Raw genomic sequence first — 2,478 nt, forward strand, 5'->3', positions numbered from 1 at the left:
AAGTTAATAACCATTCACAAGCATACGTAATGAACATCATGTCTAATAAAAATACCCACAAATTTAACAATGACAAGTGATATACTTGACCAGGGCCCTCACCACCATCCCAGCTCACCTCAGCCTTCCCCACCTCCACATGCTGAAAATACCCTCAAATTAAACAATAACAAGGGATTCCTAGACCTGGTCCTTACCACCACCCCTGCTCCCTTGCAGCAACCACAGCCCCGCTTCCCAACTTCATATGCTGAAAATACCCTCAAATTAAACAATGACAAGGGATTCCTTGACCAGGGCCCCCACCACTACCCCAGCTCTTTCTCAGCCTTCCCTGCAACGACAACTCTTCCCCACCTCCCCTAGCCCTCTTCCTTACCTTTCCTACTGCCACTTAGCCCCTTATTGACCTCTCTCCAAGCCATCAACCCGAAACCCACTTCATTTCGCAGACAAAAACTCTCCATCCCAACCTCTCACCAGACAGCTTCAACAGAAATATAGACCAAAAAACCGATTTCTGAACCATTATCATCAGACACTACCATTATAGCCCCCACCAAAGATCCACCTCCAGAAATTCATCCCCACCATACACAAATGACAAGCATGGCAAGTGAATTGTATACCTAGAAGCACATAGTACTTGATCACTTCCAAAATACACAATATCTGAGAAAGCATAAAGGCTTGAATTAGGGTGTTCAGCGTCTAACTGTGGTAATTATAATTAACTAGTATTTATTAAGAGGGATTTCCACTATGGGGACTAGGGTCTTGAAGGCTCGACCTCATATTGCTACCGGTCCCTCACATTTCTCTCTTCTCAGTTATGAACAGCTTCAGAATCAGATATTTCTTTGCATTTCACGTTTATTCAAGACATTTCTCTTCACGCTTTTTTTATAATGGCGAGACAGGGTGAAACCAAACTACCTTAATAACTATCTCTACAGTAAATGCATTATCCTACCTTAGTTGAAAAACACTGTAGATTTGCATTACAGTTAAGCTGATTTACATTTTCCTCTACCAGAAGTGTCTCAGCCACAAAGCTCCATGCTATTCATTAAGAAAAAGAATAATATGATCTCCAATCCCCAAACCCAATTAGCACTAACTACTTAATGTACTTAAATGATTATCATGGCATAATTCGTGACCCCCTTAATGTGAAACATCAGAAAAATCTAGAGATAAGTAGGTGAAAAAACAAAATACGTAAGGAAATTGCTATGGTAGAATTAGTAGGATTTTGAAAAAAAAAAAAAGAGAATCAATCCCGGGATACATACAGTATACACGCCAACTTCAATACACCTCTGGGCTCCTAGTATTTGAACTAGCATTGCAAGAAGTTGTGCTTGATCAGGCGATACCTGCAGGTAATCAGAACTTATCAACCTTAATGCTAACAATTTTCAAATAAGTACGAGTATTCCAGTGTTTAGCCATCCTTCAATAAGAGAATCAGAAATTCTCCTTTCATTGGCCAATTTATTGGGAGGAATCCAAAACAGGACAAAATCAATAGGAAAACTGAATTTGACAAAACCATGATTATTACCTGCATTTGGCTACCTCGCATGGTAGCTGTCTCTTCTCTGAGCTCACGCAAAATCTGAAATGCAATACAAAACTTTGTTAACCATTAACTAATTTCGTTAAAATCTTATCTTCAACATGTGTCATTTTTCGACAACTTCCAAAAATAATATGGTGTTAACCATTTCGATATAAAAGCTTAAAAAGTTGACTTCAACAGACTTTCATAATGCAAACCGAAATATCTATCATATTGGAAACACATAATAATCGATCGAAGATAAAATTGGATGTTAACCTGTGGCTCTCTAACATTAGCCAACAAGTAATCATAAAGCCGCGGGGTGACACTGATAACTTGCTTACTGCCGTAATTTCCGTCGGCGGCAACGACCACCGGTTCTGCGTCTGCCACCGACTTGAAAGCCCATTTGCTGTGAGAAGCGGCGCCGCTGATGACAAAAGGACTCGCAGATTGGATGGTCGGAAAGAAGCGGTCGGACCGTCGGAATGCAATCGACGGCAAAGGCTTAGCCCACCGGTGTACTGCACCCCAACTGGTAGACATGGTAAACGAAGCTCCAGCAAAAATTGAGATTTATAAAAGTAATGACATTTCTGTTACGGCATAGGGTTATTATCTCATTTATCTGCAGAGAAAGTGAATTTTTTATTTTTATTTTTATTTTTTTTGAAGGATGAGTGGTTAAAAAATAAAATTAAAATTACCAATTTGCACCGTAAAATGAGTAATGATTTGAGAAAATCAAAATCAAAATCAAAATCAAACAAGAGTTCAATTCTGGTGAATGTATCTATCGAACTTAATGAAAATTGCTACAATCTTTTTCCATCAAGAGGTATGTGATGATTACTTCAGTAAGATTTGATGCCTTCAGTATTAGCGAGGCCGAACAGAGCTCATGTTTAATG

At 39.2% G+C, this 2,478-nt stretch overlaps 1 protein-coding gene across 1 annotated transcript in view; it reads right to left on the minus strand.

The window, feature by feature from the left end:
* The window catches only part of LOC111388686 (O-methyltransferase MdmC-like), a 4,878-nt gene extending 2,638 nt beyond the window's left edge, over window positions 1-2,240 (minus strand). Inside the window, exons 1-3 of the mRNA XM_023013461.1 lie at window positions 1,844-2,240; window positions 1,568-1,621; window positions 1,296-1,379 (exon numbers count right to left, since the gene is read on the minus strand). Of these exons, the coding sequence (XP_022869229.1) occupies window positions 1,296-1,379; window positions 1,568-1,621; window positions 1,844-2,113 (408 nt within the window). The 5' untranslated portion in view covers window positions 2,114-2,240. The remainder of the gene's footprint in view (window positions 1-1,295; window positions 1,380-1,567; window positions 1,622-1,843) is intronic.
* Window positions 2,241-2,478: the final 238 nt, after the last annotated feature.

Source organism: Olea europaea, unplaced genomic scaffold (assembly GCF_002742605.1).
Source record: "Olea europaea var. sylvestris unplaced genomic scaffold, O_europaea_v1 scaffold520, whole genome shotgun sequence".
Taxonomy (NCBI): domain Eukaryota; kingdom Viridiplantae; phylum Streptophyta; class Magnoliopsida; order Lamiales; family Oleaceae; genus Olea; species Olea europaea.